The sequence below is a fragment of the Vulpes vulpes genome, chromosome 7 (genome assembly GCF_048418805.1).
Source record: "Vulpes vulpes isolate BD-2025 chromosome 7, VulVul3, whole genome shotgun sequence".
Classification (NCBI taxonomy): Eukaryota; Metazoa; Chordata; class Mammalia; order Carnivora; family Canidae; genus Vulpes; species Vulpes vulpes.
In genome coordinates, this window is record NC_132786.1 from 19,551,316 (window position 1) to 19,578,237 (window position 26,922).

The 26,922-nt window shown below is 57.1% G+C and overlaps 3 protein-coding genes across 7 annotated transcripts in view; 1 reads left to right on the forward strand and 2 right to left on the reverse strand.

Annotated features, from left to right (window-relative positions):
* KCNH2 (potassium voltage-gated channel subfamily H member 2) overlaps positions 1-17,481 on the reverse strand; it is a 63,012-nt gene extending 45,531 nt beyond the window's left edge. Inside the window, exon 1 of one of the 2 annotated variants that reach the window (XM_072763129.1) lies at positions 17,383-17,481. The gene's annotated coding sequence lies outside the window, so the exon portion shown is untranslated. The remainder of the gene's footprint in view (positions 1-17,382) is intronic. The other variant, XM_072763130.1, reaches the window with a different exon arrangement.
* On the forward strand, positions 1-18,230 carry NOS3 (nitric oxide synthase 3). 4 transcript variants are annotated; one of them, XM_025993803.2, is made up of 26 exons: positions 1-390; positions 1,637-1,742; positions 2,053-2,201; positions 2,416-2,578; positions 3,861-3,952; positions 4,041-4,182; positions 4,382-4,521; positions 4,621-4,795; positions 5,232-5,333; positions 5,871-6,065; positions 6,185-6,258; positions 6,447-6,591; positions 6,845-6,949; positions 9,876-9,943; positions 10,342-10,458; positions 10,566-10,740; positions 12,870-13,002; positions 13,115-13,193; positions 13,315-13,502; positions 14,052-14,224; positions 14,601-14,811; positions 14,899-14,986; positions 16,009-16,130; positions 16,866-17,014; positions 17,377-17,571; positions 17,656-18,230. In XM_025993803.2, exons 1-26 carry the CDS (start codon positions 221-223, stop codon positions 17,815-17,817), a joined length of 3,618 nt encoding a protein of 1,205 aa, XP_025849588.2. In that variant the 5' UTR covers positions 1-220; the 3' UTR covers positions 17,818-18,230. The 4 variants fall into 4 exon arrangements, with proteins under 4 accessions (XP_025849588.2, XP_025849586.2, XP_025849589.2 ...); XM_025993801.2 differs by having other exon boundaries at positions 43-390; positions 14,028-14,224; XM_025993804.2 differs by having other exon boundaries at positions 159-390; positions 1,640-1,742.
* On the reverse strand, positions 18,227-26,149 carry ATG9B (autophagy related 9B). Its single transcript, XM_025993806.2, has 14 exons — positions 25,618-26,149; positions 25,449-25,492; positions 25,219-25,283; positions 24,886-25,047; positions 24,193-24,334; positions 21,879-22,633; positions 21,547-21,700; positions 21,121-21,300; positions 20,311-20,547; positions 20,005-20,138; positions 19,737-19,833; positions 19,424-19,547; positions 19,175-19,316; positions 18,227-19,003 (listed from the first exon to the last, which is right to left on the reverse strand). The coding sequence occupies exons 1-13, from the start codon at positions 26,147-26,149 to the stop codon at positions 19,189-19,191; spliced, it is 2,754 nt and encodes a 917-aa protein (XP_025849591.2). The 3' UTR covers positions 18,227-19,003; positions 19,175-19,188.
* Between the last annotated feature and the right edge of the window lie 773 nt (positions 26,150-26,922).

Here is a 26,922-nt window from a genome sequence, read left to right on the forward strand (position 1 = left end):
CAGAGCGGAACCCAGGCGTCCGGCCCCCCACCCTCTGGGCGGGCATGGAGCCGAGGCTTTAGAGCCTCCCAGCCTGCCTTGTTCCTGTCCCATTGTGTATGGGGCAGGGGCGGGGCAAGGGCCAGCACTGGAGAACCCCCTCCCACCACCCTCTCCCCTTCCTAAGGAAAAGGCCTGGGCTGCACTCACTCAGAGTGCCAGAACTGGGGCGAGGCTGAACATGGGCAACTTGAAGAGTGTGGGCCAGGAGCCCGGGCCCCCTTGTGGCCTGGGGCTGGGCCTGGGCCTGGGGCTATGTGGCAAGCAGGGCCCTGCCTCCCCGACCTCAGAGCCCAGCCGGGCACCGGCCCTGGCGCCCCCACCCTCACCCCCACCAGCACCAGACCACAGGTAAGGGCCCTGGCAGCCAGAAACAGCGGGCTAAGGGAGGGTGGCAAGCCCTGGAGCCTCAGGCTGGAGGGCCAGGTCGCCCACAGAAGAGGGCTACCTGTATGGACAGAACAGGACAATCAGGAAGGCTCAGATAAGAGGCTGGGATGGGCCAGCAGGGTGCAGGTGAAAGCGGGAGGTAAGGGTGCTGGTTTACCGGTCTGAATGCTGCTCTGCTGCCGTGAGCTATTTGGCTTTGAGCAAGTCGCTTAACCTCTCTGAGCCTTCATTTACATAAGATAAGGATATAACTCTAATCATTCCATGGGGTTGTTGTAAGTTTCTAGCTCCTGCAAGCCTTCAACAAACCCTGATGATCGTTTCACAAAAGGGGCTAAAGAGGTAGTTGCAGGAGAGATAGATCGTCTCAGAAAGGGGAGAGAGCTGGTCCAGGAGACTCAGGCCCTTGGTGTAAGAGGCTGAAAAGACAGAGCAAACCTCCAAGTGGCCATCAACCCCAAAACTAACCTGGCATCCTCAGCCGCCAGAGAGACAGGGCAGCTGGAGGCGGAGAGGGGGTTGCGGGGGGGGTGGGGGTTGCCAGGCCAGGCAGGGTGGTGGGGGCTGGAGGCAGCCCTGTAGGGAAGGCTCTGCACAGGCGCCCCAGGCCCCGAGTCCCTCCCTTCCTCCCCGCCACAGGCCTCAGCCTCTGGGAGGAAGTGATAAGGCCTCCGAGGCTTCCCTTCACACGATGGTTACTGTCAGGAGGGGTGGAAGCAAGCAGGGAGGGAAATCAGGGCTGAGGAATCCCTGCTGCGGCTTCCCTCAGCTCAGCCATGGGCTCCATCCCCCTAAAGCTGGGTTCATCACAACTCCAGGGGCTGGGACACCCCATGTACAGAAGAGGTGACATGGGCCCCGAGCAGGGATGGGGACCCAGCCTCAGGTCAGAGGCTCAGGAGCTCAGTGTGGCTCCCTGTGCAGCCCAGGGCCTGGAGACACAAGAAACAGGCGGGGGCCTGGGTTTTGAAGGGACTGGTTCTGCCCATGAGGCCTCTGGCAGGATTCCTAACTTTTCTGAGCCTTGAGTCCCTCATCTGTACAGGAGTGTGCAAATACTGTCTACCTCCTAAGGTAGCTGTGAGGGCTGACAGAGGAAATATGAGGAAGCATGTGGCAGGCAAGCCAGAAGTCACTGGGCTTACTCATGTTGTCGGAGGGGTCTCTGGGGGCACACCTCCCCGCTAACCCCTCCCCTGGGTTCCAGCAGCCCCCCGCTCACCCGGCCTCCAGATGGGCCCAAGTTCCCTCGTGTGAAGAACTGGGAGGTGGGGAGCATCACCTATGACACCTTGAGTGCCCAGTCACAGCAGGTAAGGCCAGGAGCCCTCCCCATCCCGTGTCAGGGTCAGGGTGGCTAAGGCCAGGCCCCTCCTGAACTTGTAGAGAGCCAATGGGGAAGAGCCAGGGGACTCTGGTGACTCCTGACCTCCAGACCTTGCCCCAAATCCTGCCACAACCCAGCCCAACTTCACCATTTCCAGTCTCAGCCCCAGCCCTGATCCCACACCTGCCCAGACTCACCTGCCCTCTGAGCCCCCTCCCACCCTTCCTCTACACCCTGACCTGGTCTTGACCTTTGTGCTCCTGCTCGCTCTGCCTCTGTCCTCCACCCCAACCCAGGATGGGCCCTGCACCCCGAGACGCTGTCTGGGCTCTCTGGTATTTCCACGGAAACTGCAGAGCCGGCCCTCCCAGGACCCTGCACCCCCTGAGCAGCTGCTGAGCCAGGCCAGGGACTTCATCAACCAGTACTACAGCTCCATCAAGAGGTGAGGCTGTGCCTTGAGACCCAAAGCCCACCCTTGTCCTTTGACTTGGGCTGGTCCTGGCGAGCCCTTGAAATGATTACCTTCCCTAGGAAGGTTCCCATCTGCTGCCCTGACACCAGCACCTACCAGCATCTCCCCAGTACCCACACAAAGTCAGGGAACCTCTCCCCCACCCCTCCGATTTGACTTTCTTCTGCTCCCCTCTCCACAACAGGAGTGGCTCCCAGGCCCATGAGCAGAGGCTTCAAGAGGTGGAAGCTGAGGTAGCAGCCACAGGCACCTATCAGCTTCGGGAAAGCGAGCTGGTGTTCGGGGCCAAGCAGGCCTGGCGAAACGCTCCCCGCTGCGTGGGCCGGATCCAGTGGGGGAAGCTGCAGGTGTGGCTGGCTAGCAAGCACCCCAGATGGGGACTGGGGGACAGAAAAGGGACAGGGAGAGTGAGGGTAACTCCTGAGGCTTCGCTGGGGGGTACTAAGCAGCGGGGAGATCCTTGCCCATTCCCTTAGAGATTGGTACCCCTGGGGGCCCTCAGTCCAATAGCCAACCCTGGTTGTTAAGCCCCGCAGCAATGCCTTGGCTGACTGTGGAGAGAAACACCCAAACATATGAGTCAGAAAGGACAGCCAGGCAGTGGTTCGGGGTGGGGGTGGGGGGGTATTGTCAGAGCAACAGAAGCATTCTTCTAGAAAAGGGCCCTGGCTGCTTCTTCCATGTGGGCCTCACTTGTCCAGCCCAGTCCTCCAGCACCTTGGCCTCACACCCTCCTTCACATTCCCACCACTGAAGAGCCTAAGAGAAGCAAGAGAAGCAAGCTGACCCACTGGGAACTTAATCCATGGCCTTGGCCTCCTTAGCTATAACTGGCCACCAAAGAATTTGGAATAAAGCCACATGCTCAGTAAATCCCAAAGAAGTCTCCAATAAAAGAACGATCCTGTCTGACACTTCATCCCCTTGAAATTGTTCAAAGCTCTAGCTCAACATTGAACCCATCAGAGCTTCTATATTGGATCCCACTCACTGCTACATTCCTCCCTTGGCCCCAGATCAGCCACTGCCAACCCCCTGCTTCTGTCACTAACATGAGCAGGAAAGGGACCTCCCAGCTCCCTGCTGGTGCCCCCATTCAGCCAAGTCAAGATGGCTTTTCCTAGTCTGAAAATGTCAGGACTCCCTGGACAGCCACCTAATGCAGCCAACACCTTCCCAACACCAGTGTGCTCAAGGAGAGTTTGATGACTGGCTGGGGTCACCTGCTTTTGCTTGAGCACCGTGGGTAATGGGGAGCTCACCACCCACACCCCTAGGTAGCCTTCCAGTCACTCGGTGCCTTTCCCCAATCATCAGTTTGGCAGTGACTGGGTCCCTCCTCTGTATCAGGTATTGAGTCCGCTCCTGCAGGGATGGGGAGATGTCCCAGCAAGGAGATAAGGGACAGACCAGGTGTGTGTGGTGCAGGGCAGGAAGCAGTCAGTGTGGGTGCTGATGGTCAGGTAGGCTCCCTGAAGGAAAAAGAACCATGATGAGTGACACTGGCAGCCTTTGGAGGGTGCAGACAAGGTGGCTACATCCTCCCTTGCCTCCTTACCTTCTCCTAGAGCTGATACTCAAGATCTCTGTGTCTCCCCTCACCCCATCCCCCTGCCTTGGCTGGCTCAGGTGTTTGATGCCCGGGATTGCAGTTCTGCCCAGGAGATGTTCACCTACATCTGCAACCACATCAAGTATGCCACCAACCGGGGCAACCTCCGGTGAGTGCCCCCTACACTGTGCCAGATGGCACCCCTTCCCTAGGTGGCAGTGAAGGCGGGGCTCTGACAGCTGTCGTCCCCATGTCAGCTCGGCCATCACAGTGTTCCCCCAGCGTGCCTCAGGCCGCGGAGACTTCCGAATTTGGAACAGCCAGCTGGTGCGCTATGCGGGCTACAGACAGCAGGATGGCTCAGTGCGGGGGGACCCAGCCAACGTGGAGATCACTGAGGTGGGCACAGAGGGGCAGGGACGGTGGAGCCTAGCCAATGAGGGCTCTGGGATGTGGCATGAGGGTCCAGTCAAAGAGCAGTTGGTCAAACAGGGAGGGGGGACTCTGAGATGAAGGAGGGAGAGGCCAATGAAGGGAGTCCCTGAGGAGGACAGGAGGTTGGGCCCCTCAGACCCACCTCTGGCCCTGCTCCCCACAGCTCTGCATCCAGCACGGCTGGACTCCAGGAAACGGCCGCTTTGATGTGCTGCCCCTACTGCTCCAGGCCCCAGATGAGCCCCCAGAACTCTTTGCTCTGCCCCCTGAGCTGGTTCTCGAGGTGCCCCTGGAGCACCCCACGTGAGCATGAGAGGGATTGGGTCAGGTGGAGGAGGGGCTGCCTAGGGGTGGCCAGGCAGGCTCCACAGGCAGCCTGATCCCACGCCCGGCCACCCCCAGGCTGGAGTGGTTTGCGGCCCTGGGCCTGCGCTGGTATGCCCTCCCAGCGGTGAGCAACATGCTGCTGGAAATTGGGGGGCTGGAGTTCCCTGCGGCCCCCTTCAGCGGCTGGTACATGAGCACTGAGATTGGCACGCGGAACCTGTGTGACCCTCATCGATACAACATCCTGGAGGTGAGGACCAGTGGGTAGGGAAGGAGATGCGTCCCTCCAGGCTGGAGTCTTTGATTCACAAATAGGTCCCCACACTCAGCAACCTCCTAGAAATTTGGAGGGCTCCTCCTAAATGCAAATTTGGGGCAAATAAGTGTATGTGCAGTTATTTCTTCTGGGATCTATAGTTCTAAGGCTTTCATCAGATCCTCCAGGCAGATGTTGCAAAAACAATGTCATTTTAGAGATGGGAAGTTAAGATCCAGGGCAGAGAAGTAACTGGCTCAGGGGCGCCTTTGCAGCCGAGAACCTGAACCAGCTCCAAACTAAGCAGTCAGGCCTCGCCGTGTCCACCTACCCACCCTCACTCCTTCTACTCATGAGTTTCAGACAAAGCTGCTCTCCATCCACTCCCCCGCAACCTTGTCCCTACAATGCCATGTTCCCCTGCTCCCAGGATGTGGCTGTCTGCATGGACTTGGATACCAGGACCACCTCATCCCTGTGGAAAGACAAGGCAGCAGTGGAAATCAACTTGGCTGTGCTGCACAGTTACCAGGTACATAGGCCCAGGCTGGCCAGGAAGGAAGGGACCAGAGCACTTAGAAATGGGGGCAGGAGTTGGAGACAGCTGGCAGTAGTATCGTGGTCTGTGGGGCACACTGGGCCTGCAGTTCTGGGGACACAGCACGTACTATTCCAAGTGCTGCAATATGGGGGTGCAGTGTGTTGGGAGCCCTGCTGATGAAGGCATGCTTGGGAATGCAGGCCCCCAGGGTATAGTGGGTATTGCAGTCTGTGGGACCCGCTGGATTCTGGAAACATAAACACCAGGGCTGAAGGCCTTCTGGGCATTTTCATTTGAGAAAACTAGTGCCTGCTGAGAACTTGGCTGGAGTTTAGGATGTTTTGGTTCAGGAGCCCGGAGTTGCTACTGCTAAACTTTGGGCACACCGTGCGTGCTGCAGCCAGTGGTGACAGCACCGTGGGGAATACAGCGTGTGTTCGGTTTGGGGAGACCCAGGGCACAGTGGTGATTAGGGTAATAGCAATGTGAGTCTGTAGGCTGTCTAAGCCCCTGCCTCCCCAATCCCAGCTGGCCAAAGTGACCATCGTGGACCACCATGCTGCCACAGCCTCCTTCATGAAGCACCTGGAGAACGAGCAGAAGGCCAGGGGGGGTTGCCCTGCTGACTGGGCCTGGATCGTGCCCCCCATCTCTGGCAGCCTCACCCCTGTTTTCCATCAGGAGATGGTCAACTATGTCCTGTCCCCGGCCTTCCGCTATCAGGTGCCTACCCGCTGGCTCTTGCCCACCGTGGCCAGCTCTAACTAAGCAGCACCCAGGGGCCTCCAAACTGTTGTTTGACTTATCTCTTCCTCCTCCACTCCCCCATCACTGCCCTGCAGACAGACCCGTGGAAGGGGAGTGCATCCAAGGGTGCCGGTGTCACCAGGAAGAAAACCTTTAAGGAAGTGGCCAAGTAGGTGTCCTAGAAGTGCTGCCCCTAAGGTTGCTGCCCACACATAGGGGAACAGTTCTAACAACAGGAAGGCCCCCCCACACCCACACCCACCACTCTGTGCCCCAAGACCTTACTTGGACCATGCACCTGGGGAGGCTGTGGCTCTGTATGCCTGGGACCACCCCTCACCTTGCCCTTGCCTGCAGTGCGGTGAAGATCTCTGCCTCACTCATGGGCACTGTGATGGCAAAGCGAGTGAAGGCGACAATCCTCTATGGCTCCGAAACTGGCCGGGCCCAGAGCTATGCACAGCAGCTGGGGAGACTCTTCCGGAAGGCTTTCGACCCCCGGGTAGGGCTAAGTCCAGAGGGCTGGGGACCTGGGAAGGGGGAGAGGGCCCATCTGTATCTTCAGAGGTGCCCTGGAGGACAGAAGAGGGTCACAAGTCAGAGCCCAGAAGGAAGCCCAGCATCTAAATGGATTCAGGGATTGATTCTGGGCCTGAGTCAGGGTCCGAGTTGTGCCCTGCCAGGCAGGACTGAGTAGATGTGCTAGAGCAGTAGGGGCCAAGTCCCTGGGACATCAGTCTTCTCCTCATCCACAGGTCCTGTGCATGGATGAGTATGACGTGGTGTCCCTTGAGCATGAGACGCTGGTGTTGGTGGTGACCAGCACATTTGGGAATGGTGATCCCCCAGAGAATGGAGAGGTGAGACCTAGTAGGAAAGAAGCCCCTGGAAATGAGGGGAGACTCAAAATGGGGTGGCTGGGCAGGGACCCCATCCCCGCAATGGCGAGTGGAGACTTGAGAGTCCCCCAAAATGCGAGTGTGGACAATCCACTGGAACCCAAGAGCCTGCACAAGCCATACTCCAGTGCCCCAACACACACACCTGCTTCAGCGTGTCCCCAGATCATTTCTATTACCCGTGCAAGTGTTTAATATGTGGAAGGCACATGTTGGTTGGCCCACGAGGTCAGACTGCTCTCAAGCACTGACAGGTTAGAAAAACAGCAACACTCCACTTACTACTCAATTTTGACTTTCTTTCCTTCGTTCCTTAAGAAAAGAAAGAGCACCTCTCAGATGTCAACAGAGATTAGGCAACTTCACTTTCTGCACAAATCTTTAAAGACACAAACGAGAGCACCAGCACTGAGCCCTTTATTACTAGCCACGGTCTTTCCAGCTTCTCTGTCCCTGGCTGCCCTGGCTATGTTCATTCCTAGTGTCCTTGGCTGTTTCAGCTTCTAGGTGATAAGTGCCTCCTGAGCACTAGGTACCTCCTCCAGGATCCCAAAGCAGAATTCTGATGCCAGCTGCCCCCCTGCCATGCTGCCATGTCAGCCCTCATTTTGATCTGCTTTGTAAAGAATAATAGAGCCACGTACTTTTTGGTGTAAAAGTGGTATTTACACCCCCGTGACCCACCACCTACATAGTCCCCTTGTGCCCCCAGCCAGCCCCTTCCCTGTCCATCCCTATGTAAGGCCACCAGCCTTCTGACTTCTGTCAGCCAGGTTAGTTTTGCGTGCTCCAGGGTATCATAGAGAGGTAAGGCCTCAGCCCGCTTCTGAGGCTCATCTCACTGTGAGTAGTGATTCAGTACCTAACTCCTTTCTACTGCCGAGCAGCGTTCACCTTGTGAACGCACCGTGTGTTTCTCTGTTCTCCTGGTGACGAGTGCTTGGGCTGTTTCCAGGGTTTGGCTATTTTGAATAAAGCTGTTATGAACATTCTTGGGCAAGGCTTTTGTGGGCTCATGTTTTCATTTCTCTTAAATAAATACCTGGGAGTAGAACTGCTGGGTCATCGGGTAGATGTATGTTTAACTTAAAAAAAAAAAAAAACTGCCCAACAGCCAAAAGGATTGAACTGCACCTCTAAGTTCTGTGCATTTCAACGTCTGTAAATTTCATCTCTGTTTTTGACACTAGAGCAAACCTAGAAATGTGACCCACAGAAATGGGGTATTCGCTAAAGACCATGAACAAGAATGTTTACAGCAGCATTGGCCATAATAGCCCCAGACTGGAAACAATTGCGAGGACTACCCACAGCCAACTGGATAAATACATTGTGGTCTATTCAAATTCTATACAGTGATGAGGCTGAAAGGATCACAATCACAGGACATAGATGAATCTGAAAACATAACACAGAGGAAAAGAAGCCCAACAACAGCATTGGACCGTAGGGCTCACTTTGTATTAAGCTCAGAAATAGGCAAAAGGAATCTGTGGTGTTTGAATCAGGAAAGTAGTCGCCATCACTGGGGGTGGGAAGGTGGGGGGTGGTAACTGGGAGGGGTCCAAAGGTGAATTCTAGGATTCTAGCGATGTTTCCTGAGAGGATGCTGATGGCACAAGCATGCTCAGCTGGTGAAAATCTAGAAAAAACTACATTTATGATACGCGGGCTTTTCTGAATGTATTATGCTTCAATGAAAGGTTCAAAAAATAAAATTAAGTAGTACACACTAATGGTGAACCTAAAGACCCACAACCCAAATGCACCTACAGCTAACACTGAGGTGTTCCAGGCTTGCTGCGTTTGGGGTTTTGCTATGCGAAGGTGTTACACGGAGCTCTTAGCTATTTTCATGCCAGCACATGATGCAGCTCAGCCTCCTAGAAGATGCTGGTGCTACTAGCAATGGAGGCAATGTAGGGAGACTGAGGACTGTTTTCCACCTCCATCAAGTTGGCTGAAGCATTAAGGACTGGCCACATCCAGTGTTGGAAGGAGTAAGCAAAGAATGCTCCTCTACCGGTTGCTGCACTGCAGGGATTGCTGCATTGCAGGCCGGTCTGACCGCCCACCTTATTCAGCCTTTAAATCCTGACTCAGCAACTCCCCTTGGAAAGACTACCCTATAAAAACACAAAAGAGGAGGTGGGTGTGTATAGATACAAGCATTTGGGCATTGGTCACAGATAGCCCAGATGTCCTGAGTCAGACGGAAGTCTCCTGCCTGTGGTCCATGCAAATGTGGGAACACTATACAGTCCCTCAAAGAATGAGGTCAGTCTTGGTGTGTTGACCTGGAAGGAGGTCCATGATAGGCTGTGGAGAAAAAGCAGGTGTGGTGGGTAAGTATGTGTATGTGGCTCCCTTTTTACTTTTTGAAAAAACTAAAAAACAAAACAAAACTATAAATACAGATACATATGCAACTACAACAAAACAGAGCTACGAGGTTAAACTCCTGTCAATAGGGCACATGCCTTGGGGGCTAGGACTGGAGGGGAGGTAAGGGTAGATTTTCACTTTTATTACTTTATGGTTCTGCAATGTTTTTGAAAAGCCAATATCAGTTTTAAATTTTTCAAAACAAATCAAAATTAGAACTTACAAAAAATAAGGATCAGCCCAGCACAGTTTTAAATTTGTGTGGTTTGAAATAAAACAAAACTGGGACACCCAGGTGGCTCAGTGGTTGAGTGTCTGCCTTCGGCTCAGGGCATGATCCTAGGATCCAGGATTGCATCCCACATCGGGCTCCTTGTGGGGAGCCTACTTCTGTCTCTGCCTCTCTCTGTGTGTGTCTCTCATGAATAAATAATAAAATCTTAAAAAAAAAAAAAAAAGAACTAAAACAAAACTAACCAAGATACCAACACCTCCCCTCTAGAGTTTTGCGGCGGCCCTGATGGAGATGTCGGGTCCCTACAACAGCTCCCCTCGGCCAGAACAGCACAAGTGAGTGGTGGTGGGAGCCTGGGGGGAGGTGAGAGGGAAGACAGTGAGGTGTTTGGAGACACTGAGGAATGGAGGGCTGAAATGTTGTCTCTGCACGTCTCCAACAAGCCGGATGGACCCCCATCACAGCTTGGGATGCCCTCCTTCCTTGGGACCTGGCCACTCGCAGTCCCCAGGACTCTGAGGGCTGGCTGGTCCTGAGGTCCCCTTTCGAGACGGGAGGGGAGGCAAGGCAGGGCCTGAAGGCACAGAGATCTCTGGGAGACAAAGCTAAGCTCAAGGGCAGAGTCTTTCCTATCCCAGATGTGGAGACACCGAAACTGTCCCCAGGCTGTGGCTGGGCTTGCGTCATGACCCCAGTTCTCTGAAACAGCCCTGTCTTTGTCTTCTCTTGCCAGGAGTTACAAAATCCGCTTCAACAGTGTCTCCTGCTCAGACCCACTGGTGTCCTCCTGGAGGCGGAAGAGAAAGCAGTCCAGTAACACAGACAGTGCTGGGGCACTGGGTACCCTCAGGTGTGGGGATCTGCAGTGAAGGGAAGCAAGGGAGCGAGGGCAAGCTGCCTGGGCATCCGTGGGGCTGGGATAGGTTGGGGTTCTAGTGACAGCTCCCTGAACCCCAGGTTCTGTGTGTTCGGGCTGGGCTCCCGGGCATACCCCCACTTTTGTGCCTTTGCTCGTGCGGTGGACACACGGCTGGAAGAGCTGGGTGGGGAGCGGCTGCTGCAGCTGGGCCAAGGAGATGAGCTGTGTGGCCAGGAGGAGGCCTTCCGAGGCTGGGCCCAGGCCGCCTTCCAGGTGAGCCCCTAGGCCTGTTCCAACATGTGACCCAGGCTTCCCCTCCCACCCCAATTCTAGCTCCCTCCTGACTGCATCCCTCCCCCTTGAGACGCGCAATAATGAGGCTGGAGGTCTTGCTGTCCTCATTCTGTTTGGTTCTCTGGTCCCTTCCTGTTCCTTCCAAAAATCTGTCCTCATTTCGCCACTGTGCAGCCAGCCCTCATGGCTCAGTCCTGAGCAGTGGATAATACAGCCCTAACAACATGGGAGGGGACTGGCCCAGGCAGAAGAGAGCAGACAGGGCCCCAGCCCGCAGAGGTTTGGTCAGACACAGACAGGGCACCAGAGTGGACGCATAGAGGGAGAGAGCATGCAGGGCAGGCAGTATGGAGCAGGGTGGGTAGGCCCAAGAGAAAGCTGGACAGATGGGCAGCCCTGGTGGCGCAGGTTAGCCCCGGTTAGCGCCGTCTGCAGCCCAGGATGTGATCCTGGAGACCCTGGATCGAGTCCCACATCAGGCTCTCTGCATGGTGCCTGCTTCTCTCTCTGCCTGTGTCTCTGCCTCTCTCTCTCTCTCTGTGTGTGTGTGTGTCTCTATAAGTAAATAAAGTCTTTAAAAAAGAAAGAAAGAAAGAAAGAAAGAAAGAAAGAAAGAAAGAAAGAAAGAAAGAAGAAAGAAAGAAAGAAAGAAAGAAAGAAAGAAAGAAAGAAAGAAAGAAAGAAAGAAAGAAAGAAAGAAAAGAAAGCAAGCTGGACAGAGGTGAGGGCTGCAGCTGAAGCCAGCACAGAACCTACAGGAAGTCAGTAGTCACATAGGCGCGGGGTGACGCCTGGACAGATGGTGTACTGGCTCAGGGAAATGCAAGGAGGGTTGGGTCCCAGGGCTGTGACTCTCAGCCTGGGCTTCCTCCAGAGGCAGCTCTGCCTGGCCTGGGGATTATGCCTGGAGGTGAGCAGGGATCATGCCTCTTCCAGTCCTGACGTTCTTTCAGGGCAGTGCTGGTTCATCCAGGGGTCCTAGGCTTGAGCTTATTAGCAGGTCTGGACTGATGGAGAAGGAGAAGGACATGCAGGGAGGGGGGCTGGACGGGTGCTGGCACAGGTGGAGGATTTGCTGGGGTGGAGAAAGTCAAGCTGGACAAATAGATAGGCTCAGGCTGGGAGGAGAAGGGGAATGGGAAACACAACAAAAGAATCCAAGATGAAAGGAAGTGACTGGAAGTTAGGAGTGGGACAGGAAAAGAAAGGGGCACAATGTGAAGTTTTTGAGATACTGCTTTAAAGACACAGGGTCAATGAGAGGAGCATCCAACTAGAAGCAGGAAGACGCTGAACTAACTGGGGTGGTAGCAGTAGGGGTAGGAAGGAAGGGAGGGGGCCAAGGAAGGAAGGAAGAGATATAAGACTTTACTTACACACACACAAAAAAGATTAACAGGACTGGTGATATCGCTTGGGAGAAGAGGGAGCAACCAATCCTGGATGAGCCCTGGAATTCAAGCCCGGGATGGACAAGCAGGTTGCAGGACTCCTATAGGAGCAGAAACAGATCCTCACTCTCCCAGGGGTCCTGCCCCAGGGGGCCCTCTAGCCCAAGTGAGCCATGCAGGAAAGACAGCAGCCAGAAACCCCTCCCACAGCCTCCTGAATCAGCATTGTAGGGTTTTACATAAAGCATCTCATTTCATCCTCACTGGAACCCAATGAGGCAGAAAGATGGGTAAATGAGGCACATGGGTAAGTACAGGAGTCAGAATTTGAATGCAGCTCTGAACACATAGCCGCATTCACTGAGTGCTACTGTGTGCCTGGCACTGTGCCCCCTCAAAAAGCAACACTCACCAGATTAAGGAACCAGGGGGTGTGACACAAGTCAATATGCACAAAGTGATAGCTAGTGCAGTGGCCAAGCCACAAAATGGGCTGAAGAACAGGCACCGTCTGCCTCAGCCACGAGGGCTGCTGAGACCACAGGCTCAGCCTTAGAAGGGTGCCTCCCACTCCCAGGCCCCTGAGCTCCCACAGTCCCAGGAATGGAAGGTGGCAACTGGGGACCCCACAGCCCAGATCAACCTCCTGCCTCAACCTCCTTGGGCTCTTCACTGCTCCAGCCCTCGCCAGTGGGCCCTCACTACCTTGCCCCTCAGGCCTCCTGTGAGACCTTCTGCGTGGGAGAGGATGCCAAGGCTGCCGCCCGGGACATATTCAGCCCCAAACGGACCTGGAAGCGCCAGAGGTACCGGCTGAGCGCCCAGGCTGAGGGCCTCCAGCTGCTGCCAGGTGAGGCTCTGGCCTCCCCCTGACCCAGCTGGCCCTCTGGGCTCCCAGAGTCCCAGGGCTAACTGTCAGGAGCCGGGCCAGGTTCCTGGCTCAGTCTCAGTCTCCCCCACAGGACTGATCCATGTGCACAGGAGGAAGATGGTCCAGGCTACTGTCCTCGCGGTGGAAAACCTGCAAAGCAGCAAGTCCACGTGAGGAGGACCCCTCCCCCACAACACACATCTGTCCTGGCCTCTCCTTCCCCCTGTTTCAGCACCCTCCTTCCCACACCCTCCTTACCCTCTTCTAACTGCCCCAACTTCTCACCCCCAGCCGGGCCACGATCCTGGTGCGCCTGGACACTGGAAGCCAGGAGGCGCTGCAGTACCAGCCAGGGGACCACATTGGCATCTGCCCGCCCAACCGGCCTGGCCTTGTGGAGGCGCTGCTGAGCCGGGTGGAGGATCCACCGCCACCAGGAGAGCCAGTGGCAGTGGAGCAGCTGGAGAAGGGCAGCCCTGGTAAGGCGGAGGTCTGGGGCACTAATGACAGCCTACTCCATTCCCCCTGGCCTCAGGGGCCCCCTGAGTTGAGGACTTGGTAAGAGGGCTGCCACCTCCACTCACAGTCGTAATGCCTGTGCTCAGAGCCGGCTGTGCTCCCTCCCTTCGAGCTGACCTTGTTGCTGGATGGTCCACAGAGTGTGGCTCCTTCCTCAGTACCTACCCCCATTCCCTAAAAGGCTGCCCCCTCCTTCTGGGCTCCTCCCAAAGTCTCCTCCTGACAGCCTAGCCTGCTCTATAGCTTGCATCTGGTCTACCTCCTGCCCCACCAGTGCCTGGGGTTAAAAAAAGTTGGGTGGGGGAGAAGCAGAGCCCAGACCAACCCAAACCAGCCAGAAGCCCCCAAACACACACAACACATCCACCACCACTGTTTAAGGGCAAGGTCTCCAATAAAACACAAAGTGTGGTCAGTCCTGATGTATCCATCCCCCAAGCAATAACCACCTCAGACAATGCAGTTCCCTCTGGCCCCTTCCTCAGATCTCCCCTGTACACCATCACCAGGTGGCCCACCCCCCAGCTGGGTTCGGGACCCTCGCCTGCCCCCATGCACACTGCGCCAGGCTCTCACCTTCTTCCTGGACATCACTTCCCCGCCCAGCCCTCAACTCCTTCGACTGCTCAGCACCCTGGCTGAAGAGTCCAGTGAACAGCAGGAGCTTGAGAGCCTCAGCCAGGTGCGGGGGCCGTCCGTCCTAGTGGGCAGCAAGAGCTAAAGAACCTCAGACAGGTACAGGGCAGCCCCAGGGGCAGTGAGGGCTTGAGAGCCTCAGCTAAGTTCAGAGCAGCCCCAGTGGGCAGTGGGGGCTCGAGAGCCTCAGCCAGGTGCACGGCAGCCACAGCAGGCAGCAGGAGCTCGAGGTAAGATGAGCGGGGGTTGGGGGGGAGGTCAGGGGGGGTTTCTCTGGCTAGCACATCCTGGGGTTTAAGACCCAGCTCTGGAGTCACTAATTCATGTCTGAAGAGGGAGAAGCCCTAGGAGGCTCGGCTCAGGAGGAAGGTCAGCAGGCAGGGTTGGGAGGTTCCAAGCCCATTGCACCCTGCTTCCGCCAGGACCCCCGGCGCTATGAGGAATGGAAGTGGTTCCGCTGCCCCACACTGCTGGAGGTACTGGAACAGTTCCCATCGGTGGCACTGCCCGCCCCCCTGCTCCTCACCCAGCTGCCCCTGCTCCAGCCCCGGTACTACTCGGTCAGCTCAGCACCCAGTGCCCACCCAGGAGAGATCCACCTCACAGTAGCTGTGCTGGCATACAGGACACAGGGTGAGGTCATGGAGGGCAAGGGTCAGGGCCACACAGTGACCCTGGTTCAGGCCCCTCACTGGCACCCTCTTGTCCCCAACCCCCAAGATGGACTGGGCCCCCTTCATTATGGAGTCTGCTCCACATGGCTAAGCCAACTTAAGGCCAGAGATCCTGTACCCTGCTTCATCAGGGGGTAAGTGAGTACTTCAGGGGATGGAGGTGGCATAGAGAGTGTGTGTCCAAGCAGGGGTGGGCAAAGTGCCACACGGATGACCAGGGACAGATGGAAGAATAGGCAGGTGGCTACACAGGGTGAGGGTGAAAGCTTTGGTGAGGGGTGTGAGCGGGGCGGGGGGTGGGCACTTAACATGTATCAAGAATGGCGTATCTGGTTAAGCTACTTTAGAACTTTGACTAAGCTTTGGGCATTTCATTAATTGGACGTCGGGTCCTGTCCCAAGCTTCACCTCCCAGAGACAGGGCTAGGATTCGACCAGCAGGCCCTGCTGCTTTTAGGTATACTGTGTGCCTCGCTACAGCCTTGGAGTCAGTCTGATACTCAGAGGCACGGCACTTGGGAACTGTGCCCTGCCCAAGGACAAGTCCCCACTTAGTTCAGGGAGAATTAGTTAGGTTACCATAGTATCACTGAGGACTCAAACAAGGTAAAAGATCATAGGATACCCTTCCCTCATGCTGTGTTCAGAAGCCTGTCCCCATCCAGCAGCCAGGACTCAAAGCCTCAGGGTGGACTTCAAAGAGTTCCTAGGATGGGCACCAGTTAGGTCCAGTAACCCAAACCCATCTGGGAGGCAAATCACAAACTGTACCAATCTACTGAATACAAACCAAATACCCAATATTAAGGCTAGGATTTAAAATAAACATTCAATAAACTCATTACGGACCAAAAGCTGTCCTTCCCCTTCCTGTATTTTATAAATCCCCTCAACTGAGATAGAACATTCTTTACTTCAAATCAAGTTGTATTTCTTTTGACCCAACCTCCAGAAACACAGGTCCACAGAGTTTCTGCCTGCAAGTAGAGTTCTTTTAATAAACACACCATGCCCACTCTGAGCTAGACTGTATGGTGAACACCTGACAGCCCACTGACCAGCGGTAGTTGAGTTCTCCCCCCACCCCTCAGTCAAACTTGTTAAGAACGTGGGAGCTGGGAAAGCACAGCGCCCTGACTGAGCATTTCTCCACCAGGGCTCCCTCCTTCCGGCTGCCACCTGATCCCAGTCTGCCTTGCATCCTAGTGGGTCCTGGTACGGGTATTGCCCCCTTTCGGGGTTTCTGGCAGGAGCGGCTGCACGACATTGACAGCAAAGGTGAGACTGGGGACCAAGGGAATGACTGGAAGGCAGGGGGGAGTCACACAATCTACGGGAAATGGAATGGGGCTGGAAGACAGAAAGCAGGCAGGAAAGAGGTCCACAGAGGTGAAAAGAAGCTTATTAGACCAACTGAAAGGCAGGGCCCCTTTGGTTTGGCTTCCTGGGGCCAGATCCAAAGTAGCTGTTGGACTGGATTAAGGATAAGGGAGGGGGTCAAGGGGAACTGGAAGTCTGGAGAGGATGGGGCTAAGACAGATATGCCCAGGGACCAGTGCCCAAGGAAGCTACAGGACGTTGGGGTTGGACATGGAGTGTGCAAGGCAGCTGGTAAGTCAAAAGAAGGGCTGTGACTGAAGGAAGGCAGATAGTGTGGAAGCTGAGGGTGTGGAAGACCATGGGGTTGAAGCAGGGACCGGGCTTGCTGGGAGTCCTGGAACTTCCCTGTTAGACGGTGCCAAGGGCCTGGAATTCTAAGTCAGAAGCCCCATGTTTCTCGAGCAAGTCACCACTGGTCATTCCACCCGAGGAGCCACCACCTCTTGCAAGCTGCTTTTCTATGAGCGTCTTCTCTGTAAATCGGGGTCAGGCAAGGTCTCTGGGAGAGCATCGTGCACTCTCCTGGAGGCTAGAGTCATGGGCGGCCAGCCAGGGCGAGGTTAGCCAGAGGGAGATGTGGCTATGGCTGCGGCCCGGGAAGGGGGCTCTTCCAAGCCGCAGCGCTGCTTGCAGGGCTGCAGCCCGCCCCTATGACTCTGGTGTTCGGCTGCCGATGCTCCCAGCTCGACCACCTTTACCGCGACGAGGTGCAGGATGCCCAGCAGCGCGGAGTTTTTGGGCGCGTCCTCACCGCCTTCTCCCGGGAGCCCGACAGCCCTAAGGTGAGACACCCTGAGGGCGCGGGAGTAACCTGAAACCCGGCCCCCGGGAAGGGCCGCGGGGCGCTCCAGAGGGCCGCGTAGGCCGACATCCCGTCCAGCCCGGTGCAGGGCGCACGCCCGCCCCGCCCCTCAGGTCCCACCCCGCGGCACCCAGGCAGCCCCTCCCGCGTCGGGGCGCGGTCTCCCTCACCTTCACCCTAGCCCCGCCCCGCGTCTGGCTCCTCCTCTCCCCACCCCAACACCGAGCACTGGGGGCGCCGCCCAGCGGGAAAACTGTTCGCACCCAGGGCCGGACTCTCCCCTCAGGAGCCCCCCGCCCCCGCCAACGCCTAGGGCACGCCCCTAACCCCGGCTTCCCTCAGACGTACGTGCAGGACATCCTGCGGACGGAGCTGGCTGCTGAGGTGCACCGCGTGCTGTGCCTCGAGCGGGGCCACATGTTTGTGTGCGGCGACGTCACCATGGCAACCAGCGTCCTGCAGACGGTGCAGCGAATCCTAGCGACGGAGGGCGACATGGAGCTGGACGAGGCCGGCGACGTCATCGGCGTGCTGCGGGTGCGAGGGGCGGGGCCTGCGGGGGCGGGGCCCACTCGCCTGCGGGGCCCGCCCGCTCTGAGCCGCCGCACTCTCTCCCCGCAGGATCAGCAACGCTATCACGAGGACATTTTCGGGCTCACACTGCGCACCCAGGAGGTGACGAGCCGCATACGCACCCAGAGCTTCTCCTTGCAGGAGCGGCATCTGCGGGGCGCGGTGCCCTGGGCGTTCGACCCGCCCGGCCCAGACACCGCCGGCCCCTGAGAGCGCTCGTTTTCCATCCCAGTTCCAAGAGAGGGGCCGTCAGTCCACTCTGGCTCTGCCCCTCTCCTGGGGGCGTTACCAGCCACTTGTCCCCTCCCGAGGTGCCTTCCCGTCTCTGTCGAGTCTGCCCTAAGTCGCCTTCTTCCCGGGAATGAGTGAAATGTCCGTCCTCGCCCCAGGTCCCAACGCCCCCTGGAGCAGTGGTATTCCAGGGCCTACTGTCACCCCTTTTGTGTTCCTTAGGTGAATTTTAGATTCCCTTTACCTCTCAGCAGTGTCTTATCTCGAAACCTAATCTCTAAATCGTTCAAGTATTTATTATTGAAGATTCACCATAAGAGACTGGACCAGATGTTATGAGAGCTACTAAGATGCCTAACCCAGCCCCATCGATTAAAACTACAGAACAACAAGCTTTGTCTTTTAATTCGTGCAGATGATGGTCATGGTAATTCTGACAGGGAGCCCTACCCTACATACTCCACTCTGACCCAGTGCTCTAGAAATGTGGTTTCCAGCCAAGCACAGACAGTTCTGTGTTGCTTCCTCGCTCTTGAGAAGCAGGTACATCCCTCAGCTGTCAGGAGTGGGAATGCCAGAGACTAAGGTCACGATGATGTGCAACACAGCCATGAGCAACTTTTACTGCGTGTTTCAGACAGGATGAGGAGCCACACCCACTTCCTCAGACGTCACAGCACTGCCAAACTCCAAAAACATCAGCCCTCTGTAGTCTTTCCACTTACAAGTCCCCATGGCCCCCTTCCACAAGTCCCATGGGACCCTAAAGGTCAGGCCAGCCTGAAGAGCCCACTGCCATTCAGGTCCCGTCCCTCATTGTTTCCCTTACATATAGCTAGACCTCCGCCTTGGCCCTGTCCTCTGCCCTGAGGTCACCTGGGGATTGCTTCCCTGGCAATCAACAGCAAGAACAGCTGGTTGGGGTGGTGTCCCCTTAGCCTTCCAGATGGGGATCATCTCTAAGACTTGTTTCCAGATCTTTTGGCATCACCTCTCCTACCCTTTCTGTGCTCTCTGGGGTGAGCTCATCACTGACCTCCCCCAAGTCCTGCCCAACTAAAGGGTCCTTAGGCCTCCGGTCTGTGGGGGTCTCTAAAGAGGGCTCGGTGTCATGTCCTTCCACTCCACCTTGTCTGATCTCCTATAGCTGGAGAAGCCAGGAAACCTGGAGGAGGAGAAGACTCTTGGCAAGCATTCCAGGGGTTTAGTTTCCAAAGATGACCTCCCCATCACCCTGAATTCCCACCACTGCCCTCATCCCTCCAGGTTGGCTCCATCCAATTTTCTATTCATTCTTCAGCTTCCCCCCTACCCCCTTCCGTTAGACATTACTGACCCTGAGGAGCCCTCTCAGTCAGTGCCAGGGGCCTGGCCTGGCTCCTTCTGGGTGTCTGTGGTCTCCTGAAACCTTCCAGGGAGCAAATTCTCAGTCCTCTGGGTTCTCCACTGCTGTCTGGGGCTGGAGGCAGGACTGGAGCCTGGTGAGAAAAGCCATCAGCTAGCTGGCCAGTACAGTGATGCCCACTGTCCACCCAGGGTCTGTATGTCCACCCAGGGTCCACCCCGTATGCCCTGACCACCTCACCATCACTTGACCAGGATGGCTTCTCCTCATCTGGTGAGAGTGTCTGGGAGGGGCTGGACCAGGGTCTGGACAGGGAAGAGGCTGAAGCCTCACCCCACAGTTCCTGCTGTTGCTGTTGATGGAGCTGAATGGAAAAAAGAGGAATGATGGGCTCCCTCATGCCCCACAGTGTAAAACCCAGTCCCTGGACTGGGTGCCAAGGCTTTTCGGACCTCCTCTTCCAGCTCCTGTGGAGTATTTCCTTATACTCTATGCCCCCTCCCATTCAGCTACTTTCGCCCCACATTTCTCTTTCTGGCACCCCTCTGCTCACCTGGTGCAGGTAAATGGCATGAAGACTCATCTCAGCAGAAGCAAGCTCTGGAAGCTGGGCCAGCTTCTGGCCCCCAGGGCCTCCTGGAGACACACAGCTGGAACAGAGAGCACAGTACACCAAAGATGTGCCCCTCCCCCTTGCACCCCACAGAGAGGGCCAGACTCATCTCCCCTTCCCGGGGACCACCAGGGCTCCTGAATATTCCTCCCAGAGGACCAGTCCTCCTAATCCTGCTGCCCTGCCTCTCAGCCCCTCCACCCCTCACCTCGGGTCCTGGGCAAGGCGGGAAATGGAGGCCAAGAGGCTGGCTGTGGCAGCAGCTGGGCAGGGGGCTGTGGGGCTCAGGTCCCGTGGGGGCAGGAGGGGCTGCACCAAGAGGTTGGCCAAGAAGACCTCGGGCTGGGAACAAGAGAAGATGGTGTCAGGAAAGAGGACAGAAGGGGAGGGAGGAGGTCCAGGAAAGGCCTGAGAACAAGCTGGACCAGGGAGCAGGTCAATAGGAACAGTGAGAAGGACAGGAGGATGGGGGGCAGGGGAGAAGGGGAGAAGGGCAGGCCAGGCTGCAACTTACCAGAGGTGAGGAAGAATCGCTGAGCACCCCAGGGGTGGGGGGGCTACGAACAGAGGTGGCACCCCAGGCCGCTGCATCTTGTTGTACCCTGCCCCGAAGTTGCCCCAGGAACTTGGAACTGTGCCCTGGGGGGCGCCATTGTGGATGTACCAGGGAGAACCTCATCAAGGAGAGCTCAGTCTTTCCATCCTCTGCGCGCTGAGACTGGGAGGCCTCTGTCTGTCCTGCCGAGAGCCACTGCGAATGGGAACAGTCGGAACAGTCGTTCAGATGCTGTAGGCACTGCTTTTGCAGCTTTAGTGGGAACCTTGTGGGGGTAGGCAGGACAGAACCCTGGCCCGGTTTTCCAGGTCAAAGCACAGAGGCTGTGATGGGGACTTGCTCAAGATCACCCAAAAATACAGCAGCAAAGCAAGACCCGGGTCTCGAGCCAGCACTAGGGCAGGGCGGGGGCTTAATGTTTTGCCAAGTTGTGCACACGGGAGCCCAGGGCTGGCCTGACCGCCTTCCTCCAGCTCCTGACCAGCTCAGATCTCCGCCTCTCTGGCAGTCTTTCCTCCCACTTGCTGGAGTTACAATGTGCCAGGACCTGTTAGGGCTCTACACACACCATCTCCTGTAATCCTCACAGCCCTGCACATTGGCTACAGTTAGTGTCCTCATCTGACAGATAAGGACTCTAAACTGTGGGGAAGTGAAGTGATTGGTTCAGGGTCATAGGTGGCAAGCAATGGAGCTTGGGGTGGAAGTCAGCTCTGCTTTGAGCCCTACCCAAGCACAAAACCCGCAAAGCCAGGGACAGGCTCTAACCTGAGGGTGGCCGTGGCGCTTCACATCCATTAGGGCAAAGGAACAGATGTCCCCAACTCCAGCCACATCCACAGTGAAGTGATGAAAAAAATCAATGATCTCCAGGGAACGCGGGCAGAACCAGAAGAGCAGAAACAGCGGAGTGAGGAGGGGAGACAGGAGCTCCTCCAGGAGGGAGACCTGGGGAGGCAAGGAGAGGCGGAGAAGGGGTTCTTGAAGCCCGCCCTCCCCCCCCCCCCCCCCCCGCGCTCGCCACCAGGACCTCGAGGTCCCCAGGGACGTTCGCGGGTGCCGCAAACCTCTAAGCCCATCACTTGCGGGCTCCCGGGATGACCAGCCCCGAGCTGAGCCCCCGTTTGTCCCAAGCCTTCTGCCGGGCGCCTGGGGTCGGGTATCCCCGCAGCCCCCCTCCGGGCCGGACCTCACCGCCCGGTACTGCAACAGCCGCGCCATCTGCCGGTAAGCGCTGGCCCTGCCGGCAGGGCCGGGCTCCTCGGGGAGGTAGTGCATGTGCGCCAAAGCCGCCTGCAGCAGTAACTGCGGGGAACGACCCCCGCCCTGCTCTTCCGGAATGAAAGACCTGGAGGGCAGGATGAGGGTGGAGAAGGGGCCTGCGGTTAGGAGGGGAGGGCGGATGGGCTGCAGGGCGCGGGAGAGGAGGTCGCTGAACGGCGGGAGGGGAAGGGATACGCGGGAGCCCGGGCCCCAGGTCAGAGGAACGGCCCTCTCCCCCTCCTCTCCGGGCAGCTCCCCAGCACCTGGCCACGGTGGCCGTGACCCCGAGCGCGGTCATGGCGGTGAGCACGTGCTCCACAGCCAGCACATCCTCGTCGTAGACGGTGAGCACCAGCAGCGCGGCGAAGAGCGCCCCGGCGAAGAAGACGAGCTGGCGGGCCAGCAGCGCGAGCAGGGGCGCGGGGGGCGCGGCGGCGCGCAAGAAGGCGGCAGCCGGGCGGTAGGCGCGGGCCAGGCGCGCCCGCAGCTCGTGCGGCAGCTCGTTGAAGTGGCGCAGCTGCAGGTGGGCCAGGCGGGACCAGCGGCGCGCCCCCAGCGCCCCCGGCTCGCGCCGCAGCAGCTCGGCGTGGCTGTAGAAGGCGTGCAGCACCTGCCAGGCCAGCACCAGCGGGCTCAGCGCCAGGTTCATGGCGGCCAGCAGCAGCACCGTGCGCCGCCAGCGCGCCGCCAGGGCGCCCCGCTGGTCGCTGCGCTTGTAGGCGTCGGGCAGCTCCCAGCCCCCGCGGAAGAGCGAGAAGGGCCCGCGGAAGAGAAGCAGGTCGACGTTGAGCGCCAGGCCGCGGCTGAGGAAAGCTGCGCTGCCTCCCCAGGGCAGCGCGCAGCGGGCCGGCAGCAGGCCCTTGTTGGCCAGCGCCACCTTGTAGTTAGTGTAGCGCAGGATGCGGTGGTGGACGTCGAGCTCGGTGAGCGGCCGCGGCTGCACGCACAAGCCCCCGCTCTTCTGCAGCGCCAGCAGGCGGGACTGCACCTCGGCCCAGGGCACCGAGCTGAGCTCCTCCTGTGGAGAGGGCACTGGTGAGCGCAGCACGCTGGACTCCTCGACAGCGCGGTGATGCCCAAACTCACTTTGACCAGAGCTGCGGCCTTCATTTGCCCTGTCCCCACCTCGGCCTGCCCGTGTCCTGCAGGGCTTGAAACCTGCCACCTTTCCCTTTCTGCCCTCTCTTGCCCTCCGCTGACCCTGTCACTAACAATCAAGCTACTTCTTACTTCCTTTCATCCTCTTCTCAATTTCGATCCTCAATCCTCGTGCCCCTGCCTCTGCTGAGGCCATGAGTCACGTGTTTCCCAATGACACTTCATTTCACTTCTTCAGGTATCTGATCTCTGCTCCTGAAGAGCAAATTTCCTGTACCCTCCCCTTCCTCCCCAAAGATCTTCACAGAGGGCACAGGACTGCCGCAGGGAATGCGCACTCTCTCACCTTCCTGGTCCCTAGGGTGTCAGCCAACACAGGACCCAAAGCCTCCTTGTCTCAGCATGCTTTGGGACCCCTCCCTCCACACCCCCTCCCGCTCCATCACCAGATCAACCTGCCTAAGACACTGGCTGTGTCTGGGTGCGATGTCAGATCTCACTGGGGTCTCATCTGCAAACCTCATGTTAGCCCAGTTTCACCCAGCTGCCCCAGTCCGGCTTAGTCAAGTCCCTCCAGGCCAGCCTCTCCAGTCCATCCCAGGTTCTCCCCTTCCCCTGGAAGGAATAGGGGAGGAGGAGAAAGAAGGGAGGAGGAGGAAGAGAAGGGTCAGCAGCCTCTCGGAGGAGCAGTGGTCTCACTCCTGCACTCCCCCACCTGGGCTCCCAGGGCCCTCCATCCTCCCTGCACTCCGCCTGCACTCCCCTACCCAAGGGGGCTTTCTGAAACCTCTGCCCTTGGCTGTGCAGGAGAGCTGTGTGGAAGCTTCCACACTTCTCAGGGGAGCAAGGGAAGCCAAGCCAGCTGCAGAAAGTAGCCTTTGAGTTGGGCCTATAAGAACGAACTTGGGAACAAAGCAAGAAGGAGCACAGACAGGATGGGGAGGAAAGAAAGGGCAAAGCATGAACGGGGGCAGGGAAGGACACACACAGTGGCTTTACTGCAATAGGGAGTGAGGCCAGAGAGGGTGGTGGGATCACCCAGTGGGACCTGACCACTCACTTATAGGCTGGCAGGTCTGTCTCCTCTCCTCACTCCGGTCCACTTCCTGCCTTCCCATCTCCTATCTTTCCCAGCCCCACCCAAATTCCTCCTGTCCTGTAAAGCCAGAGGGTCACCCTTCCTCTAAATACTTACTGTTTTGACCACAAGCATGTGACAATAAATCATCTTCTATAATCGAACTAAATCAACAAAATTCCTTGAGGGTCAGGACCATGGTTTTCTAAGTGGTGGCACCCTACCTCCTAACATTACTCAGAGCCTGGCCAGGTATCAATGAGGCCTTCTGCCTGCATTCCACTGGGTCCTTCTGTCTGCACAGCTCCCACTCCTCTATCCTCTGTCCCCCCCCCCCCCCCCCCCCCCCCCCCCCGCCTGCCCAACACAGCGCCATCCACAGCCAGGCGCACCCAGCTCACCGGCGGGATGTGCAGGGCCTCCCTGTAAAACACCTGGATGTCCCAGTAGCTGAAGAGGTTGCAAACTGAGCGAAGCAGCTGTAACAGCCAGAAGGCTGCAGCCAGGATCAGCAGGAAGACCAGCAGGGGGCTGGAACGGATCCTGTGTGTAGATGGGACAGAGAGCATCGAGAAAGTGGGGGCCCCAATAGAAAGGAAGACCAGACTTGGGGAGAGATGGAAAAGTCAGAGAGAGGGGGACCCCGCTGAACCAGCGGCTCTCAGACTATTCACCCCGGGAGTCCTTGAGGCCCTCACAAGTGTTTGTGAGGCCCACACTTTTTTCAGGTAGCACTAAGGCTTCCTGCTGTTTTCATGCTCATTCTCTCATGAGCAGACAATGGACTTTTCTAGAGGCTAGAATGTGTGTGTGACATCACATCAGCAGCCAATGGAATGTATGCTTCTGCATTCTTAGGTTTTAAAGTTATTCTCAGCTTTAATCTCTAAGAAGATAGACATAGATAGATAGAGATAATTCTCATAAACAAAACCTCTTGGGTGTTTCTGATCAAGTTTAAGTGTATTAAAGGTGTCCTGAGACCAAAAGCTTGGAGAACTGCTGATTCAGACCAAGGGTACAAATAGACAGGGTGGGTGGGTTCTTGTCTGCTCATGTCCCCCACTCCTCCCCCCCAACTGGCTATCACTCACCGCTGGGCACACTGGGAGGAGGATAGTATGGCATCTGCCAAGGTTACTTTGCTGTGGAGCAACCCAGGTCTCGTCCGGTTGTTTGGTTGTTTGGCGAAGAGGATGTTGTAATCCACACACCGAAGGAGGAAGGTTGTGAAGGTAACAATGAAGACGAATTGTCTAGGAGACAGTGTAGTGATTAGCCTCCAGTCAGTCCTGGGTGTCCTCCCCACCCTGCTGAGCCCTGGGCTGCTGGCAGGGTGGGGAGTGGCTATGCTGGTGGACTAGAGGCAGCAGGCACTACTGAGGAAGCAAGATGACAGGGTCTGGGGCTTGGGACAAGCATCTCACCCCAACTGGAAGACATCCTCCAGCAGGATGCAGGCAAAGCCATTCCTCTGGTGGTAGCTATAGATGTGACAGCGTGTCAAGAAATAAGCCTGAGGCATGATGTGCCTTTCTTGAGGACACCTCTCCCTCTCCCTCATTCCCTTGCACCCTCAGAGCCTCCCTGCCAAGAACGGCACCAGCCCCAGAGGGTCCCCCCATGCCACTGTTGCCAGGCCAAGCACAAAGGATATCTTGGTGAAGAAGCTGTCCAGGTTCTGGATGTGGTGCCAGGAGCCTGGGTACAGAGAGGAGACTCTTAGGACTTGGCTGTCACCTGAATGACCAGTTCACACCCTCAGGAGCCACCACCCCCCAGCCTCCCTCAATGCACTGCCCTCACAGCCCCATACCCACACTCACCTCGAAGCCCTTCAGGCACATGGAGCAGGGGCTGCTGCTCCTCCCCATGGAGGGGTGAATCTTGGGACCCCTCAGGGTCACAGTCTTCCAGGCGCTCATAATCCTGCTCAGGGATCAGAGGGCCTATCCGCAGCCCAGGAGGGTCCTGGGGGCATCGGCGTGAGGGAGGGGGAGTCACTGAGGCCAGGGGTGGGGTGGATTGGGAGCCCCAAGAGGGGGGGGCAGAGATGGGTGTCGTAGCAGGCTGTGCCTGTGTTGTCCGGGTGGGGAGGGCGCTGTGGCAAGGTTGAGAGGTCCCCGGGGCCTGCATCGCTGGGCAGGGTGGTCCCAGGGCCAGAGGGGAAGGGGAGCTTCTTGTGTGGGGGGCAGGGGACAGAGAGAAGATGGAAATCCTCCCTCTGCCAAGCCCCCGACAAGGAGGAGGAGGAAGAGGAGGCAGGGATATGGGGAGGAGAGGCACGGAACCTGGCCCCAGGTCTCCCCACCGCCCTGGCCGCCCTCTGCTCCCCCCCCAGCCCACTCGCCTCACCATCAGGCAGTAGCTTCTCTGGAAATGCTTGGAAGGATGGGAGCTGCTGCTTCCACAGAACTCTGGGGTGCTAAGCAGGGACTTCAACAAGAATGGTGACAACAACAACGTGGTGACTCAGTCAGGGCAGGCCTCAGGCGTCCCAGCTCTCAGTCACCTGTCTGACCACTCACACCCCTTCCAGGGGAATCTGTGGCCAAACCTCTTCAAGGTCGAGCCTCTTTCCCCAGGAGGGGCAGGGGCTGAGGAACATACAGACCAGAGACACCTATTGTCCCATCCTCAGACCTTGAGTAGGTTTAAAGGGGGAGGCCAGAGAGTAGCAGTCAAAATAACAAAGCAAAAAGAAACTCCTACCAAAGGATTATAAGACTATGATGTTAAATCTTTGATTACTTAAAATCTTGTCTCCCCTCCCCTTACACACACACACACACACACACACACACACACACACATGCATGCACCAGTGATCAACAGAAACATGCTTTAAGACCAAAAGCAAAAAGAGGAAAAAGAAAAGAATGGGCTGGTGTTCTGTTTGCCTGATGGTGCTAAGGAAAGAGGGCGACTTCCTGCCTTTGAGGGCAGGTTGGAGGAAATCTAAAGAAGGGAAGGCAGTGGAGAAAGGAGAGGCAGCTAACCTGGATGTGAGAAGTGGTTTGGGAGCTTACAGTAGAAAGAGGCCCCCTTGGAATTTCCATTGTTTTTCTTCTTTGTCCCCTTAAATGCTGAAAACCCTCTTGCCTAGTCCTGATCCAGCTTTGGGGGGCCCC